At 36.9% G+C, this 19,078-nt stretch overlaps 1 protein-coding gene across 1 annotated transcript in view; it reads left to right on the forward strand.

Moving 5' to 3' along the window:
* TTLL7 (tubulin tyrosine ligase like 7) overlaps positions 1-19,078 on the forward strand; it is a 108,495-nt gene that overhangs the window by 69,408 nt on the left and 20,009 nt on the right. The window contains exons 19-20 of the mRNA XM_052637622.1: positions 9,713-9,873; positions 16,349-16,522. Of these exons, the coding sequence (XP_052493582.1) occupies positions 9,713-9,873; positions 16,349-16,522 (335 nt within the window). The remainder of the gene's footprint in view (positions 1-9,712; positions 9,874-16,348; positions 16,523-19,078) is intronic.

Raw genomic sequence — 19,078 nt, forward strand, 5'->3', positions numbered from 1 at the left:
AATAAGTTGCAAACTATTGAAAAAAACTTAAAAGCTTTTACATGTTGATATTAGACTGAAGGGGTCTGAAAATTTGTCTGTTGGGTTGTAACATGCTAACCATTCATTGGACTATCTGATACATGTGCTATTGCTTAAGAAACTGCATCCAAGAAAAATAAAAAGAAACCTAGAAATGTGGATCAACTTTGGAATGTAGAATTGTTGTTGTTCAGTCGCTAAGTCATGTCTGACTTTTTGCGACCTCATGGTTGGGGGCACACCTGGTTCCTCTATCGGAGTTTCCTCAAACCCATATCCATTGAGTTGGTGATGCTATCTAACCATCTCATCCTCTGGCACCCACTTTTCCTTTTGCTTCAATCTTGCCAACATCATGGTCTTTTCCAGTCAGTTCTGTGCATTAGGTGGCCAAAGTATTGGAGCTTCAGCTTCAGCATCAGTCCTTCCAATGAATATTCAGGCTTGATGTCCTTTAGGATTGACTGGTTTGATCTCCTTGCAGTCCAAGGGACTCTCAAGAGTCTTTTTCAGCACCGCGATTCGAAAGCATCAATTCGTCGGCACTCAGCCTTTCTTTATGGTCCAACTCTTATGTCTGTACCTGATTACTGGAAAAACCATAGCTTTGACTATATGGACCTTTGTCAGCAAAATCATGTCTCTACCTTTTAATATGCTGTCTAGATTTGTCATAGTTTTCTTTCCAAAGAGCAAGCATCTTTTAATATTATGGCTACAGTCACTGTCCGTAGTGTTTTTTGAGCCCAAGTAGAATCAGGTATTATTAAAAGTTACCCACTTAGAGGGCCAAGAACTTAACTAATTTAGCATCTAGATGTGGATTAATCAGAACTATCCTTCTTTGGACTATGATTATAGTCAATAATTATTGGATGGCTATATCAGTTCAGTCCCCTGGAAAGCAGACAAATGACAGAGTTAGAAGTGAAAGAAATTTTTGAGAAAAGACACACAAGAAAGATAAAAGTGGAGAGAGTTTGAGCAGGCAAGAAGAGCCTTCTGACAGCAACTGGTCTGACACCAGTGAATGGAAAACAGGAGGACTGGGGAGGAAGAAGTTCAGACTAGAGAAGTTCTGAGTAAGCCTGTCAGGCTGATTTGGAGCCCAGAACAAAAGTTGCTTGTGAGAGCGATCACACTGGGCAGAAGTATCTTCCCTCTGGTATCCCAGCCACGCTCAATCCTTGGCCAAGAGCAGTCAGGGGAACACCTAAACTTGGCTTGAAGTTGTAAAATCATTGATCCTCAGTGGGGATGCTGTCAGCCAATTGCACTCTTAGAGATTAGTTGACTCAAATGGCATATCTCCAAGGTTACCACAGTGGTTGTGTGTGATAACATTTAGTGTGACAAACATTTATTGGTTGCCAGCTTTGTACAAGAACTAAACTGGACACTGGTGGGGATTTTGAGAGTTGTTCATTCATTCATTCATTCATTTATTTGCTCATCAAAACATGTACTTAACGATATTGATTGAGAGACTACAGTGTCCCGAGCACAGTTCTAAATGTGGCATGCACAAGACTCACTTAAATCTCTTAATTGCGTTAGAAACCATTGTTGAAATAGGTATTTTACTTTTTCCATTCTAGTATCAATGCTTTTGCTAGTTGCTCATTAGAATGTTGTAAAACTCTCAGATTAGAATGCCACACACACACAAACGCTTCCACATACCTTATTTAAAAACTTCCTTAATGGGTGTAAAATTTAAAGGTCAATGATGTGGGGCTAAACTACTGAAAAGAATCCTCGCTAGGTGAAAATTGAATCAGCTAATCTTACTTAATGTCATGTTATGGTAACTTCACACTAGCATAATTTAGCCTTCTCCCAAGAATGCAGTTGTAAGGAATAGACCTGAAGTGTGAAAATATTACAGTGATAGTGGGTGGTGAAGAATGCCAAATTTTCTGAAGAGCTTTTTCTCTGATATCAAGTAGTGGTAATAAGGTTGTATTATACTTACATTTATTTTAGGGTTCTAAGAAATCCTTGTTTATCAAGTATTTCTTCTCTAAATAACAGTTTTTAAACTACAGGAGCTGCTTCTGCATGGATTTTGATGTTATTATTTTCTGTCTCTTTTTCACTTGGGCTGACGTGGATGTGATACAGGGCCGTTCATTTTGCATCAGCAAAGATGCCGTTACCCTGTAGCCTCGGCTGCTGCATGCATCATTAGTGCAGCATGTAGTGATTTTAATGTTATTTCTAAACCCCCCTCACCTCATGCCATTGTTTTAATTTAGGACCAACTGTTCAGCCATATGGAGCAGTTTGTCATTCAACATCTGTATGTACTTGCAAAATATGAATTTGTCTGTATGCTTTATGCTTTCAAATGTGCTATATTTCATATGGGAAAGACATATCTTTTCATGTTATTAATGCCTTCATTGACTGAATTTCCCATTTATTTTTTCCCTTGAAGAGCTTAATGTTGGATCATGATGCTTTTAAAAGTCACAGTGTCAGGAAACGGATACCCATATTCTATAAGTTAGCCTCACTTGAGTCCACAGATAAACACAAAGGGCACCTTGCTGACCATTTGTTTCTGTGTTTCACAAATTATTCATCTTGCATCCATTTGCTTCTAACTCCAAAGCACCCAGAAAACCAAATAGCGTTGCAAATAGTACTGACCCTCATTTACCTCTTTCCAGTCTGATTTCTTGCCTGTTTTCTGCCTTCCTAAAATTATTCAGTTGGTGTTTTGCTAGAGGTGCAGGCATTGTCACCCCATCTGTGTGGCCTTTTGAGCAAACTGGTCCCTGATGGATTCCATGGCTCTGCTGGAGGGCATGCCTGAGTAGCCTTGTAGGTACGCAGTGACTCCACCCATCTTTTCAAGTATTACTTGACTGAAGGTGAATCTGAATCTAAGCAGATACAATTTAATTATCTTCTGATTTTGCTGTTGTCCCCTGGACAGATAAAATTAATTGTGAAGTATTGCTGGGTAGTGGTTAAGAACAAGGGTCCGGCTACAATGCTATCCATTACCTAATTGTGTGATCTTGGGTAAGTTACTTATCTTTTCTATGCCTGATTTTCTCATCTATAAAATGAGATCCAAACATTTTCAAAACTAAAACATTTTTCCAAACTGTTAGGCAGCAAAACCTAACCCACCTGAACTCTTTCAGTGACAATGACATGACAGGAAGTACTTTTGTCTGTCTCTTGCTTTGAGTATTCACATGTTTTCCTGTAGAAATATGATGTTTATGGTTGTGGAATCTAGCCTCAAGATTTTTGGAAAGAAATTATGGACAAGTCATATCTATCTCAGTGTTTTTATTTTGAGTATTAAATGAATTGCTGTCTTTAAAAGTGATTAGAACAGTGCTTTGTCCATTGTAAGCCCTCAATAAGTGTTAGCTCTGATTTTTACCTTGTCGACATAGGTTTCAGTTCCTTGCAAGGAGCACTTTCACTAAGACAAATACCTACTAAGTGCTAGACCTGTCTTGAGCCTTGGGGACCTGGTAGGTATAATTCTTATTTTTATGTAGCTGACAATCTCCATTAACTACACAGGAAATTAAAATGAAGTGAAATAATTATTAATAGTAGAAGAATTGGGCATTAAGGGATCATAAGGTATTTAGTTGGAGAAGGCAATGGCAACCCACTCCAGTACTCTTGCCTGGAAGATCCCATGGATGGAGGAGCCTGGTAGGCTGCAGTCCATGGGGTCATGAAGAGTCGGACACGACTGAGTGACTTCACTTTCACTTTTCACTTTCATGCACTGGAGAAGGAAATGGCAACCAATTCCAGTGTTCTTGCCTGGAGAATCCCAGGGACGGGGGAACCTGGTGGGCTGCCATGTATGGGGTCGCACAGAGTTGGACACAACCGAAGCGACTTACCAGCAGCAGCAGCAAGGTGTTTAGTGACAGGTAAAAGGTCTCAAAATCACTGCAGATGGTGACTGCAGCCATGAAATTAAAAGACACTTACTCCTTGGAAGAAAAGTTATGACCAACCTAGGTAGCATATTCAAAAGCAGAGACATTACTTTGCTGACTAAGGTCCGTCTGGTCAAGGCTATGGTTTTTCCTGTGGTCATGTATGGATGTGAGAGTTGGACTGTGAAGAAGGCTGAGCGCCGAAGAATTGATGCTTTTGAACAGTGGTGTTGGAGAAGACTCTTGAGAGTCCCTTGGACTGCAAGGAGATCCAACCAGTCCATTCTGAAGGAGATCAGTCCTGGGCTTTCTTTGGAAGGAATGATGCTAAAGCTGAAACTCCAGTACTTTGGCCACCTCATGCGAAGAGTTGACTCATTGGAAAAGACTCTGATGCTGGGAGGGATTGGGGGCAGGAGGAGAAGGGGACGACAGAGGATGAGATGGCTGGATGGCATCATGAACTCGATGGACGTGAGTCTGAGTGAACTCCGAGAGATGGTGATGAACAGGGAGGCCTGGCGTGCTGCAATTCATGGGGTTTCAAAGAGTCGGACACGACTGAGCGACTGAACTGAACTGAACTGAAAGGTCTCCCTGAAGAAGTGATGTATGAGGTAAAACATGGAAATTCACCAGATGAACACAAGCAGTGGAGAGTCTATATGAAGACTCAGAGGAGAGATGAAGGGTTTGGGCTCTTGATCCCTTGGTTTTTATTCTCTTATGGTTTCCAAATTACAGGTGTCTCTAAACCACTCCTTTCTCCAGGACCAGAGCTTGAAATTGAAAGGCAAAGGAAACAAAAGAGAATGTATCTTTCCAGTAGGCACTCTGGCAAAGAAGAAACAAATCTGTGGGTTGCCCAGACCATGCTAGTCCCACAGTCAGGGAAATCACTCCTCAGGCAGTGATGTTTGCTGGCTTGCAAGAGGCCTGAAGGTCTATCCATCTTCATGTTGGAGGAAACATTAGGAGTGGAACAGCTGCATTCCCCACCCCTAACTCTCTGACCACTTTCTGAAGTTGCTGCTTTTAGCCATGTGTTTTGGCTCCCCAGGTGGTTCAGTGGTAAAGAATCCACCTGCCAATGCAGGAGGCGCGGGTTTGATCCCTGGATCAGGAAGATCCCCTGGAGAAGGAAATGGCAACCCGTTCCAGTATTCTTGCCCGGGAAATCCCATGGACCGAGGAGCCTGGTGGGCTATAGTCCACGGGGCTGCAAAAGAATTGAAGATGACTTATTAACTAAAACAACAAATAATAACAGCAAGGCTAGTATATTAGGCCATCATGATTTAAAATTCCATCAACATTAAGAATAAAACATAAACCGGGTAGTGGCCAGGAGAGTCTCCGCTGAGCGATGTGCTGGTGCAGTACCCGGCACGGAGCACGCAGCCTGTACGTGCCACTCACCCTCCTCTTTGGCTCCTATGCATCATATGCAGTTCACTGTGCACATATTCAGAAAGAAATGAAGAACCTGTCATCTCAGACGCTATGTCACTTTGTGTGCGTGGGTGCCTAGCCGCTTCAGTTGTGTCCAACTCTTTGTGACCCCATAGACCGTAGCCTGCTAGGCTCCTCTGTCCATGGAATTTTCCTAGCAAGAATACTGGAATGGGTTGCTTTGTCCTGCTCTAGCAGATCTTCTCCACCCAGGGATCATACTTGCATTTCCTATCATTTCCTATGTCTCCTGCATTGTAGGCAGATTCTCTTACCACCGAGCTAGTGGGGAAGCCCTGTGTCACTTTAAAGTTGAATAATTAATAATAGAATACAAAATGAAGATAACATTTTTTAACACTTTAATTTCATGTATTATATAGAACTCATATTTATTCTTAAAACCAGTTTATGGATTATCTTTGCTACTTTTTAAAATTCTTCCTGCATTATGACTTTTGGGTAAATTATTACTCACTAATACATAGAAAGGAGGAAGAAAAATTGAGAAGAGAATTGACTAAAATTCACCATTTACTGCTAGTGTTGATTCTTGTATCACATCAATCATAAGTCCTGTTTTCCACATTAAAAATATAAGAGGTTAAACTATTAGCTCAACTGCAATTGTAAAAAAAAAAAGGTATGAATGTCTTATGTGCATATTTTATCAGTATTATTGTGAATAATTCATATTAAAAATTTAAAATCCCTCTTCATAATTAAGGTTTCATTATCTGTAATAACAAGGTTTTCTGGGACAATTTTTTTCACGGGCTGCTTTATTACAGATGGTGTTATCTTTCCTTATTCTCCCCTTCAACCCCATACCCCTGGTCCCTTTTCGATTTACATACTGTTCCCACTTCACAGTGAAAGAAGCTGGAGCAGGAAGGGATGGCACCGTGGTGCTTACACAACTAATTTGAGAAGCTGTAGTTGATATTCTTCTATAAATAAAATGTTATTTGGAGATATTTTTTCCTAAATTGATTTTTAAACATATGTTTATTCTAAATTTGCCTTCATCAGAGAGAACTAATATCACTTCTTTAAATATGGCTGTTTTATTATTTTTTTTTTTTGGAAAATATACAGATGTTCTCTTTATTTTTTTTTATTTCATTGAATCTTTTTTTTTATAGTTTTTTATTTTTTTAATTTTAAAATCTTTAATTCTTACATGTGTTCCCAAACATGAACCCCCCTCCCACCTCCCTCTCCATAACATCTCTGTGGGTCATCCCCATGCACCAGCCCCAAGCATGCTGTATCCTGCGTCAGACATAGACTGGCGATTCCATTCTTACATGATAGTATACATGATAGAATGCCATTCTCCCAAATCATCCCACCCTCTCCCTCTCCCTCTGAGTCCAAAAGTCTGTTATACACAGCTGTGTCTTTTTTCCTGTCTTGCATACAGGGTGGTCATTGCCATCTTTCTAAATTCCATATATATGTGTTAGTATACTGTATTGGTGTTTTTCTTTCTGGCTTACTTCACTCTGTATAATCGGCTCCAGTTTCATCCATCTCATCAGAACTGAATCAAATGAATTCTTTTTAACGGCTGAGTAATACTCCGTTGTGTATATGTACTACCCAAAGCAATTTACAAATTCAATGCAATCCCTATCAAGCTACCAGCCATATTTTTCACAGAACTAGAACAAATAATTTCAAGATTTGTATGGAAATACAAAAAACCTCGAATTGCCAAAGCAATCTTGAGAAAGAAGAATGGAACTGGAGGAATCAACTTGCCTGACTTCAGGCTCTACTACAAAGCCACAGTCATCAAAACAGTATGGTACTGGCACAAAGACAGACATATAGATCAATGGAACAAAATAGAAAGCCCAGAGATAAATCCACACACATATGGACACCTTATCTTTGACAAAGGAGGCAAGAATATACAATGGAGTAAAGACAATCTCTTTAACAAGTGGTGCTGGGAAAAGTGGTCAACCACTTGTAAAAGAATGAAACTAGATCACTTTCTAACACCGCACACAAAAATAAACTCAAAATGGATTAAAGATCTAAATGTAAGACCAGAAACTATAAAACTCCTAGAGGAGAACATAGGCAAAACACTCTCCGACATAAATCACAGCAGGATCCTCTATGATCCACCTCCCAGAATTCTGGAAATAAAAGCAAAAATAAACAAATGGGATCTAATTAAAATTAAAAGCTTCTGCACAACAAAGGAAAATATAAGCAAGGTGAAAAGACAGCCTTCTGAATGGGAGAAAATAATAGCAAATGAAGCAACTGACAAACAACTAATCTCAAAAATATACAAGCAACTTATACAGCTCAATTCCAGAAAAATAAACGACCCAATCAAAAAATGGGCCAAAGAACTAAATAGACATTTCTCCAAAGAAGACGTATGGATGGCTAACAAACACATGAAAAGATGCTCAACATCACTCATTATTAGAGAAATGCAAATAAATATGGCTGTTTTAGAGAAACAAATTAAATTCTTCTATCTGCTTCCAATTCTCTTATACATTTGTGCCTATGGATAAAAATCATATCTTCTATCAGCCTTTATGTTTGAAAGTTGTTCTTTTTTCATCTTTTACTGTCATATTTACAATCAGTTCCTTATATTAGATGAATAAAATAAGAAATGAAAAATCTACTTTGGTGAATTGAAATTAGGATACTATATTTGTGATATTTACTTTTTAAGAAAACATTTCATTGGAAATTCATGAATTGCAAAAATATTAAATATGTCAAACTAGACAAAGTAGCTTTCTGGGATTTATACTTTTTAAGAATATCTAGGATTTTAGTTGCCCAGAATTAGATTAATCCTAGCCATTGTTTTGTGATACTCTCTCATTACTGGTCCATATACGGCCTGCTTTTATTAAATAGTGTTCTTAAGTTACTGTACCATTTGTGAACCCAACACCCAAATCAAGGATTTTGGCGATAACCTATTATCTTATCCAATGACTCCCTTCCTATCCCCCTGGCCCTTCATGTCTCAGGTAGCCATTTTCTGGAATTCAATATTCCTCACTCCCCCCCCCTTTTTTTAATATGATCTTATTATATCTATGTTTATTCCTCATAAGTATTTTTAAAAGTTAACCATTTTACTTATATAAAAAGTTGCACCTTGTATGTATTGACTGGTATGTATTTTTTAAAAACTTAACCATTAATAATTAAGATGCTCTATGTTATATGCCCTTTTATTTCATTCAACTGCTGTATAAAAGTCTTAAGGGAATGAGCCTATGACTATTTATTTATTCACTTTCTCACTGAGGGAGGGTTAGGTCTTCTTCAGGTGTCTACAATTGTGACCAGTTGTTTGAACATTCTGGTACATGCTCTTGCTTTTAACCTATGAGAGATATTATCTTAGGAATAAACTTGCTGGGTCATAGGATATATGCATTTTCAACTTTAGGAGTTAATGCCCAGTTAATATTTTCCAGTTTGTACTCCTGCCAGTTTTGTTTGAGATACTACAGATCCATATTTCTCCAATACTTGGTATTGTCAGACTTTTAATTTTTGTCAATTAAATGGATAGAAAATGATATCTAATTTTAGTCTCAATTTTTATTCATTATGTTTATTGGGCATATTTTGTGAATTATGTATTTTTATTTATTTTATTTTCTGTTAATTTGTTGGTGTGTATATTAACAATTGGTTAGGCATTCATTATATATTCCTGATACTATTATTTGGTTAGATGTATATGTTTTGAATGTATTTCCCTAGCTTGTAACTTGATCTTTTATTGCCTTTAAGATATCTTTGGATGTCCAGAGTTCTTAATTTTAGTATAATCAAAATCTGTTAATATTTTATGTTCTATACATTTTTGTTATTTAAGTAATCTTTTTCTAACCCATGATAAAAGATATTCACTAACACTTTCCACTAAGATATTTAATGGCTTATTTTTCAAACTTAAAGCCCTAATCACTGTAGAGTTGATTTTTGTGGATTGAGTAATGAATTCAGCTTCAGCTATTTTTTTCATGAATATTACTATTTAAAAAAATCTGTTTATTGATTTACTTAAATTTGACTTAAATTTAATGTCTTCTTACTCTAATGGTCAGACTTGCCACTTATGTCATATACCAAAGTTTCATAAATACTGAATCTATTTCTGGACTTTTCATTCTGTACTGTCCATTAGTGAATGAGTGAGTCAGTATGTGTGTGTGTAGTCATATTTGAATTAAATATATTCATCTTTGAATTTTAGACACATACATATACACCTAGATTTTTAAATATTTTGGTTTTTGCACTAGGTTTTGGACATAGTAAAAACAAGTATCCGTGCAGTTCTTCCACGTATCTGGAAGGTACCTGATGTTGAAGAAGTGAATTTGTATAGGATTTTCAACCGAGTTTTTAATCGCTTACTCTGGAGTCATGGCCAAGGTCTATGGAACTGTTTTTGTGATTCAGGGTAAGTTTTAAGTTATTTTCTATTACTGTTATTTTTTTAACCTTTTACTATTTAATTATAAAGATAGCCCAATGAAATGGCTGAATTTCTTCACTCTCTTAAAATGTGGTTTTGTAACTGCATATAAGTTTCAGTGCTTAACTATAATTTATAATATTTAAGCTGATGTAGATGAGATGATGGCTGTGAACACAATACCACCTAACTAATTTGAATTCAATGGAGAGAAAGTATTCCTAATGAAAAAACTCAAATTACATCAGTATCCTTATGGTTCTTCTGCTGTTTCCTTTATGTAAACATCTTCCAAAATCATGGCTACACTCCTGCTCCTTTCCAGACTTTCAATCCTGTCAAAGCTCTTGTGACTCACTGTCATTTTGTCTTCAAGGTATCTAAAGCCAAGCATTCCATACCTCCCTTTTATTCTGAAATGGTTTCCCTTCTGGACTTCCCAAATTCCCATTATTGCTCTCCCAGTCATACAGATTTGGTATCTCAGGGGCATCCATGTCCTTTTTCTCCTTCACTGTCTTTTCAGCCATGGGCTAATCTTGTTAGTTTTTCTATCATATCCCCACCGTAGCTACTGTAGATTATTTTTCATTTTTCTTAACAGTTCTCAATTATTTAATTCATGATTGTTCTTCATTGTTCCTAACAATTATCTAGTATTTACTTGATAATTTAAATACTTTTGGAGTGCTGAATTTGATACAGTCCCTGCCCTCAAGAGGCTTCCAGGGGTAGCTCAAATGGTAAAGAATCTGCTAGCAATGCGGGAGATCTGGGTTCAATCTCTGGGTTGGGAAGATCCCCTGGAGGAGAAAATGGCAACCCACTCCAGTATTCTTGCCTGGAGAATCCCATGGACAGAGGAGCCTGATAGGGTACAGTGCATGGGGTCACAAAGAGTCAGACATGACTGAGTGACTAACACTGCCCTCAAGAAACTTAAAAACGGTAATAGCTAATGCAGTACCACTTATTATGTGCCAGGCATTGTTCTAAGCACTGTGTATGTGCTATGTGATTTAATCCACATAACATCACTTTGAAGCAGGTTTTATGATTATCTTCACTTCAGAAATAAGGAAACTGAGGCACAGATAGGTACTAAGGACCTAGTGCAACTGAGATTTGAACTCAGGCAGCCTAGTCCCAGTCTTCATTCTGTTAATCAATAAACTCTGCTGTCTCCAATAGACAAAATAAGATACATGAAAAGTCATGGTTATGAAAGAGACACAAAGTATTGTAGGATTTCAGATATGATGAGCCTTTAAGGGAGAAAGGCTAAGTGAAATTGATAGATTCCTAGGCATTTTTGCCTCTAGTTTTTTGTTTCCCTTATCCATCCTAATGTCACAGTCATTTCCTAAAATCTGTAATCATTTCCTTCATTTATTGTTAATGTCTAGATTTCTTATTTAAAGATACAAGACTCTCTAATATGCTAAGTCTCTTATCATTTTTCCTGTCGTCTCTCTCATTACTCTCCTAGTTAAACTTTGCTCCCCCCAAACAAATTGATTCTTTTTCAAATATCTTAAAATTTTTCTTTTTTCTTTTTTCCAACTATTAATGTCAATGAGTATCTGATTGGACTGTCTTCTACAAACCCATTTATCCAATCTCCTCTCCATTATTTGAATCCTATGTAAAGACCCAGACTGCGTCTTTTATGGGTAAAACCTTAACAGCCTTTCTAGTCTGAGATGATCTGAATGTCCTCTGTTTAAATATTCACATCATCTAGTACTGAATCGTTTATACCATTTGTAGACTTACTCTCACCACCATAATTTTTCTCAGCTACCATTCACCAGCAGGGAGAATCCATAAGGTGCTCTGGATTGTGATGAAATCTGAGAAAGGTCTCGGTTATAAATTATTTCTACTGAGATTTAAATGAAACATTTGAGCTGTACTCCATGACCCTTAGTTGCTGACTACCGACAGAATTTCTCTTATTTTAAATCATAATTAGAGTTTTTTCTTTCTGTTTGTTGATTCCATTGGTTGGAATGTTGGACATGAATTTCAGCTTCTTTTCACAAATGGAAGACAGTGAGATAGTCAGGTGCTGAAATGGGTGCTGGTGACTCTATTTTGGTAATTTACTTTGACTCCATTCAGAATCCTTTCTTCTTGTTCCTGGAACAGTACTCCACTCACATTTCTCTGGTGGTGTCTATTACTACTGCTAATGATAATGAAAGTAAATAACATTTTTTTGAAGGATTACTAAGTGTCTGATACTGTTTTATATATTAAGTATTTTTATAATTGCCACTACAATATTTTGAGTAAACTATTATTATTATTCTCGTTGTATAGATGAAGAAATTCAAGCATAAAGTATATAACTTGCCCAAATTTTCATAATGAGCCTGCATTTAAACTCAGGATGTGTGTCAAGAGTCCACATTCTTAACTCTGTGCTTTATTCACTCTTCTCAAAGCAGCATTGCCAGTGGTTGCCAAGCTTACTATATTGCAAGCCCTGTAGCACTAGCCAAATCCTCAACCCATCAAACTGAGCAGATGGAGCAGGAATAGCTCTGTATCTGATTTGACCTCCTCTCTCTAACCATTTCTTTAAAAACTTGGTGGTTTGTAAAGATGAGTTTTATACCAGATTTTATTTTATACCTTTACAAGTGACATTCCTCAGGTTCCTTAATTTAATGAAGTCAGATAATGCTGTGTGTGTGTTTGGTTGGCACTTTGAATCCAGAATAGTTCTACTTTTTCTTTGAATCATGTCCAGTCAATGTACACTTCTTTAGCCTTTGATCTAACAACCTAGCGGTCTAGGTAAAAAATCTACTCTTAGTTCTAAAGGAATGATTTTAATAAAAGGTGCAGCTTTCACAGTTAGGTATAAAACTCTTGGAAAAAAAATATAATCCAAATAACTCTGAGCCATCTTGATTTCTGCCACTGCCTGTCTCAACTCCCAATAATAAAACAAAATGAATAAACCATTCCCTGTCCACATCTCAAAACATCAAATAATGTGGATGTTTGTCATTGGTTTGCTGACAGTTGGCCCAGGGGTTTTGCTGATGCACTGAATAGAAAACATGTTCACCCTTTTCTCTTGCTCTTTCAGGCTGCTGAAGCCCATGCCCAGGGACTTTTTTAATCACATGCAGCCTCCTGGGAGTGCTATTCAGAATGATGCTCCACGTTCTGAATGTGTCCTCTCCAAGGGACTCGCTCTTGGAATTTTCATGAATAAAATTATCCACCACGTTTTACTGAGATAGGGCAAGCCTGGGAGCTATGGGACTTAAACTTGGGCCATAGAGCTCACAAGAGGTGTCCAAGGGAAGGAACATTGCAGCCTAGACTTGCAGGAGGGGGAAGAGAGGAGACAGGGGCCCATGGGAGAAGGAACGTATTATTTGGAAAAACCCCGTCTTCACTCAAAATCCTGATATGCAAACCTCAGAGAAAAGAATCTAGTTTAGACCGTTTAGTGAAAGATATTTTCTTATGGAAATTCATCATAGAAATGCGTTCTATTTTTATTTGTTTTATTTTTTAACAATCTTGGGGGAAGAAATTGTAAGGAATATTCTAAGGCAAGGGTCTGCTTCTAGGCTGAATTATATGCCTATGTGAAAATGTATGCATATCATATATGCTACTTATTAATAAAATGATGTGACTCTGACTGTTCTCTATCATCTAGTTGGATGTTGTGTTGTTAGTGCTTTGCAGCTCATTAATCTTTCTGAGCTGATATCCAGTTGGTGATGTCCAGTTTTTCTTTTTTTTTTTCACTTTCTTCTTTCTGGTACTTAACTTTGGGCTCCTCGATCATTCACTAGGGCTCCTACCAGAAGAAAAAGAAATGAATGTTTTATTTTTTAGATAGCTGCTTTATTAAAAATTTTTCATGAAAAAGGTGGTGAAAATTATTGGATTACTGGATAACATGTGGCTTTTCAAGTTTCTGGATTTCATTAATGATTCCCCTTTGTTACCAGGAGGTTATTCAGTATTCTGTATCTTATTGTTATATTATTTTAAAATGTCATTTGAAGTTGTTACTTTTCATATTTCTCTGAGGATTCAGGAGTGCCAGAGAGAACTTTTTAACCATTTAATTTTTCTGTCTGAATTCGTGGATTTTGGTCCTCCCATTTCCTTGGAATTTTGATTCAGAAAGCAGGCAGATAAGACCCTGGGTTCTTTGATAAGGCATTAGTGTTATAACTTATTCTCCATCCTTTCAGTTACTTCAAATTTTTTATGTTGTTAGTATTGAAAATTGAGATACTGTGGTGTTCTAGAGAGATTTCACATTACTCAGCTGTGCCAGGTGGCAGGTTAGGAGATTGGGGACACAGTTCTTAAACACTTGTTGAAGAATAGGTTTCTTTTCTGCAGAGGGGGTACCATTAGCCTAGTGCCAAACAAAGCAAGTCCTGGTCATTTTCTTTTTTCTTTATGAGTGATTCTGGCATTCTGACAGTTAAATATGGATTAATAGTGTAGAAGGTAGCCTTTGGTCAGTGGTAGTGAACATACACAGCAAAATTAGGTAGAGAACCTTGTCATGTTTATTTTCAGTATTTAAGAAACAATGACAGAATGAAAAGCCAAATCTGCCCATATTATAACTCACATGTTACTCAGAATGTTATGTCAAATTAAGGTGTTATATTGATAAAAGAAGCTCATTTGTCTTTCTTCCATTTTGTTTGTTCTTTTCTTACTTCAAGTCAGAAAAACAAAAATTACCATGATGTAAGTGATCTGATAGTGAATCTAATCAAATGGCTCCAAAGTATTAAAATAGAAATATTTTCTTATTCAGAAGAGAGGGTGGTGATGGAGGTAGACTTTTATGGAAATAACTAGAACCCCAGGGAGGAGAATGTAAAAGTGCCCAGTCAAGAGTCAGAACATTTTCTTTGTGTATTTACATTCATATGAAACTTTAATTTCTCTGAACCCAGGCATGTAAGACTTGCTAGGCCAAGACATATTATAAAAAAATTCCCTATTAATTGGCATTCTCCAATATTTTTCTTGATCACACAAAGTAAATTGGTGACATATATGTGTATATATATATACAAATATAGATATATAAACATGTATGTCATATCTAGTTTTTCTTATATTTAGTAATAAAATAAAAATTTAGAGTTAATTTAACTAACACATTACTGTTTCTTGAATGAAAATAACCTTTAATCCCTTTTAAATAATAAAAACAGTATAATATAATTAGCCCTGAAAATCTCAGAACATAGAAGAAAGTTTATTCCTTTCAGTCTACTCATTTGAATCTTATTCCCTTTAAGAAAATATGTCATTCACTGATGACATGCTGTCTTTTTGGGACCATGTTTCTCTTGAAAAAATAAACAATAGACTTTCTGGTAAAAAATACCTTTATGAGTGCCTACAGCATTTTTTAAAAATTCCAAAGATATCAAATATCCACAGAAGATTGAAAATGGAGTCTTTGAATTTCCCATTGGGAAATGCAGTTCTTCAGAAAAAATATTTTTCTTAACATTTTTTTTTCTTAAAATCTAGTCTTTTCTTTCTCTGAGGATTAAGTGAATTGGTTTATGTAAAATGGGACTTGAACCATTACCAAGTCTCAAAGCAAACTTCCCCTTGAAGCTTGAAAGGAGTTTCAGTTACACTAAGGAAATCAGTCTCTCTCTTTCCCGATGCTGGTGGGGTAGTAACATGTTTTCTCATTTGGGTCATATCAGTCAGCTTAGGAATTGTGAACAAATATATATGTGTACACACACACACACACACACGTGCTCTCACTCAAGTCTACCAAGGCACTGTGTACTACTGCGTGCTGTGTGCTAAGCTGAATGTGCTGAAGGACACTGCCTTTGGAACTGCGGCAGGGCAGCACTTGTTGAGATTACATTACTTCTACAGTATAGAGCGTGTGCTCTAGGAATATCATGGACATAATTACATATGAACATGTTTTGAAAGGGGTGGTCATAATCATGGGATTAATCTAAATTTTGTTGGTTCAGAGAGATCGCAAATTAAGTTACAGTGACTTTTTAATCTGTGGAATCATCATTAATATAAAAATAAATATAGCTTCCTAGAAAATCTGTATTTCTAGAATACCTAAGTTTTGAGAAACTAGCTCAGTGTTTTCCAGTTCCTTCAATGTAAAGTAACTCAGTTTTTAGGAGCTGTGGGGAAACCATCCTGTTGCTACTCAGAGCTGGCATCAGTTAAGTCTTTAAAGATAGGAATTCTGTGTTGTATTTTTTAACATAACATAATGAAAGATTACCTTTCATTTTGCATATTTACTGGATAACTTTAACCATATGTAGTCACTTCAAATGTGTGAGGCCATTTATACTTTTTTATTTATTGGTTTGTTGCTAGGTAAGTGATATTGTTGGTTGCCATTTTTAACAGCCACATGAGATCATGTCTGCTTCCATGCCAACAGATCCTCTTGGGAGAGTATTTTCAATAAAAGCCCGGAAATGGTGACTCCTTTGCAGCTTCAATGTTGCCAGCGCCTGGTTGAGCTTTGTAAACAGTGCCTGCTAGTGGTTTACAAATACGCAAGTGACTCAAGAGGATCACTCTCAGGCATTGGTACTGACTGGGGTAATTCCAGGTACTTGTTTTACATTTCCTAGGTCCTGTGTGTTTTATATAAAGTAATGCTGCAACGCACTTTGAAAGTGAAAGTCTCTTTTTGTCTAGATGGCTAAAGGAAAGCTAAAGACTAAAAATTTATGCTTGCTACTATCTACAAGATTCTTTTAACTTGAACAATCTTTACCTTTAAAAGACTGAACAGGAACAGCCATCACAAACCTGAAGATGACAAAGATAACCTACATGGAAATGATATTATTTAACTTAACATACTTTTCTTTCAAAAGCCAAGTAAGAGCATACAAAATGGTAATAAATTTAATTTTTCCCTCAGCAGGGATATTTTGTCTTTTTCCTCAATCCTAATATAGTTGAGAAGATGCTTTTAGTTTCATTTTTAATGTTCAGTATGCCTCTGCTATTCCTTTTATCACCAAATAGATCTGTGAGAGGTGGATTTTGTTAAGATCCATTTAAAAATTGGACTTTTATAAATATTGTCCAGTTAAAATAGGTAGTTTTCAAAAAATATGAAGATATTGTTTATTGCAAAGATACACAGAGTAAACAAGAAGTACATTTTAGCACTTCTCAAGACAATCGTAGTTCCCATTAGAATTAAAGACAAATGTCTTGGCTCAGATGGTAAAGAATCTGCCTGCAGTGCAGGAGACCCAGGTTTGATCCTTGGGTAGGGAAGATTCCCTAGAGAAGGGCATGGCAACCCACTCCAGCATTCTTGCCTGGAGAATTCCATGGAGAGAGGAGCCTAGTGGGTTACAGTGCATGAGATCTCAAAGAGTTGGACATGACTGAGAGACTAACACTTTCGCTTTCCTGTGACTTTTAGCATGTGTAAGTTTTTGTAGTGTTATCAAGAGAGAAGAGTATAACCCATGATTTTGAGAAACTAAGTGGTAGTCAAAAGATAACAGGATCTGGTAACAATTGAATGGCTTCCCTGGTGGCTCAGTGGCAACCATACCACCTACCAATGCAGGAGCATGCTAAGTCATTTCAGTCGTGTCTGACTCTTTGCCGCCCTTTGGACTGTAGCCCATCAGACTCCTCCATCCATGGGATTCTCCAGGCAAGAATACTGGAGTGGATTGCCGTGCCCTCCTCCAGAGGATCTTCCCAATCCAGGGATCGAACTTAAGTCTCTTTTGTCTCCTGCATTGGCAGGCAGGTTCTTTACCACTAGTGCCACCTGGGAAGGGACCGTCAGCTCAATCCCTGGGTTGGAAAGATCCCTGGAGAAGGATATGACAACCCACTCTGGTGTTCTTGCCTGGGAAATCCCATGGACAGAGGAGCCTGGTGGGCTCCAGTCCATGGGGTCACAAAAGAGTCAAACATGACTTATTAAGCAACAAACAGCAGTAATTGAATAGATGGTGAGGAAAATGAACTACCATAGCTTGGGTTTTCTTTTTGAAACATCTAGAAATTGATCTGTTTATTAAAAAGATCATGGAGATATAATATAGCTAACTTTCTACAAAATTCACCTGCAACAGCAAAATGGCTTGGAGTGCTTTTCACAAAAAGTATTGAGAGATATATGTTTAACCATTGTTTGTCATGTACCTGTCATTACACTGTCGAGGTATAATGCAGTGTCTTTAACTCTCCCCCTGCAAACAGAAGCTGATTAATTTTAAAAATGGTAGAGGTAAAGTTAGATATTAATATTTAAAATATGTAAATACCAAAGCTGTATTTTGTAGTTTTAATGGTTTGACAGAAGCAAATTATTGAATAAAGCTCATATTACTTTTATTAATATTTTCATATGATTTTAAAAACATGATGGCCATCTTTAAGACATTACAACATATAAGTGAAGGGCCTTCACTTTAAGAATGATACTCTGGGATCATGATCAGGAAAACCTTTAATTCCGCTCTAAGAAGGATGGTTTCAAACTCTAATATCACTCTTAAAAATCCAGATTTCATAACCTATTTTCTGTTGAAGGATCATGTTACTTTTGTGGCTAAGCAAAATAAGATGAGTTTTGCTGGCTATTCTGGAGGAAGAAATTATACCTTACAGTTGCTTCAGTTTTTAAAATTTTCCTCCCCTTCTTTTGGTTGGAAGAAATATTTCTCCCCTTGCGATCTTGAGTTATGGACCCTGATAAATGTTCAGCATGACCCCAGTATAGTGATTATAAGCTTCTTAGGGGAGAGAGGTCAGTAAACACATCCTTCATTCCTTGCTAAGTTCAGAACCATTTGAGAGAGAAATGTAGGAGTCATACAGATGGTCATGAAAATGTAGCTTCATTACTGAAAAAAGCTATTGAGAGACATGATACAGATGAGAGTCATGTGTTTTCTAATGTTGAATTCTAGAATTAAGTGTATCCATCCAGTCAAAGAAAAAACTCTATCAACCCAAACCTTCCACTAGCATTATCTATGAAGTCTTACTCAATTAGTGTTGGAAGGAGAGCAAGTAAAAATGCATTCTTTCTGCAGATAGGCTAATACAAAAAGAGAAAGGGGCTGAGCCAAGCCTGACTGATTCCTTCTTTTAAACCTGCAAATCAAATAATTTACTTCTG

The sequence above is a fragment of the Budorcas taxicolor genome, chromosome 3 (assembly GCF_023091745.1).
Source record: "Budorcas taxicolor isolate Tak-1 chromosome 3, Takin1.1, whole genome shotgun sequence".
Lineage (NCBI taxonomy): Eukaryota > Metazoa > Chordata > Mammalia > Artiodactyla > Bovidae > Budorcas > Budorcas taxicolor.